The following is a 1,422-nucleotide window of genomic DNA, read 5'->3' as shown; positions in this document are numbered from 1 at the left end:
CTCCTTGGAGGCAAGGATTTTGAGGCTTCACCTGATGTACTTCGGGCATATTGCAAGGAGGGACAAGTTCTTGGAGAGGGACATCATGTTTTTGGAGGGTGGAGGGACAGAACAAGAGAGGAAGACTCCGATGAGATGGATTGATTCAGTGATTGGGGTAATGGGAGTAGGTGTGTCAGAGACTTCGAGGTTGGCACAGGATAGAGCAGGGTTTAGGGCTCTTGTACATAGGGTCGCTATGAGTCGCAAGCGACTCAACAGCACATAACAACATAGTATTTTCGTGCTTGGTGAGTTTAGACAAGAGCCAGGAATAGGTGTAGTTGGAGCCAGGTGTGTGAGGGGAAATGAGGGTAAGGAGGGGTGGGCAGGCTGTGAAGGCCTTGGGGGAGGACTAGGGCATTTGTTCCGAGTGATGTGGGTGCCCTTGAAGGCGCTGAATGGAGGAAGACCTTCACTTGAGTCAGGGACTAAAAGATGATGGAGGAAAACGGAATAAGAGGGTGAGCGTGGAGCTGGGAGATCACGCAGGGGTTGTCAGAGCTGGTCCAGGTGGGAGATCATGGGGGTAGGATCAGATGGAGAAGGACAGAAGGCGAGAAATGGAGGATTCAAGGCCGATTTTGAAGTAGCTTCAACTTGGCTGTCTTATCAGATGAGACAAAGATCAAAGAGAGTGAACATCCAGGAGGCTCAAAGGTTTGGGATTCTTAGAAGCTGAAACGGCCAATCTCCCGTTGGGCATGAGAGATCGCACGAGGACGAGTTAGGGGACCATGGGGGCTTCCGATGTGGAGGGAGTGAGCAGAAGGCGCCCCTGCATCCCAGACTGGAACTTGAAAGACTCAGGTCCTGGACGGGCCGCCGCGCAGTGCCGAGGGCTGCCGCCAGAGGGCGAGCGCGCCCCTTAGCGCTCCAGCTTGCGGGGTGGATGGAGCGCGGGAACCGCTCCAGCGCCTGCTTCCCACCGCCCTGCGGCCTCGCAGCATCTCACCTGGGCGCGAGATGAGGGACACTGAGGTGTCAGGTCCCGGTCTGGACCCCTCCTCGGTCACCTCCATGGCCCCAAAGCCTGGGACACGGCCCCCATTCCCTTTAACCTGCCATCCCCAACCCCCCACTAAGCTTCTGCCTTTGGGATTTCCAGCATCTCCAACATCTCAGGTCTCTGCAAAAATGTTACCGCCTCTGAGAAGCCTTCCCTGACCACCCTGGGAAGAGAAGACCCGCTGACCCTTCTGAAGCACACCCCTACCCAGTGTCTTTTTACCAGTCAATACTCACAGCGACCCTGCCGATCCTGTGCCGTTCTCACAATCCAGACATAGGTTTTTTTTAAAAAAAAATTATTTTATTATTTTTTTGTGTGTACAGTCTAATTGGATCTGACTGGTACAAGAGGAGATTGTCCCTCCTTCTCCA

The 1,422-nt window shown here is 54.0% G+C and overlaps 1 protein-coding gene across 1 annotated transcript in view; it reads left to right on the top strand.

The window, feature by feature from the left end:
- The first annotated feature begins 776 nt into the window (after positions 1-776).
- The window catches only part of DAND5 (DAN domain family member 5, BMP antagonist), an 18,253-nt gene continuing 17,607 nt past the window's right edge, over positions 777-1,422 (top strand). Inside the window, exons 1-2 of the mRNA XM_006900827.1 lie at positions 777-800; positions 850-1,027. Coding sequence (XP_006900889.1) covers positions 777-800; positions 850-1,027 — 202 coding nt within the window. The remainder of the gene's footprint in view (positions 801-849; positions 1,028-1,422) is intronic.

Source organism: Elephantulus edwardii, unplaced genomic scaffold, assembly GCF_000299155.1.
Source record: "Elephantulus edwardii isolate Elephantulus edwardi_28Jun2011 unplaced genomic scaffold, EleEdw1.0 scaffold00296, whole genome shotgun sequence".
In the NCBI taxonomy this organism is placed as follows: domain Eukaryota; kingdom Metazoa; phylum Chordata; class Mammalia; order Macroscelidea; family Macroscelididae; genus Elephantulus; species Elephantulus edwardii.
The sequence above is the reverse complement of the archived record's forward strand: the minus strand, read 5'-3'. Positions and strand labels throughout refer to the sequence as shown.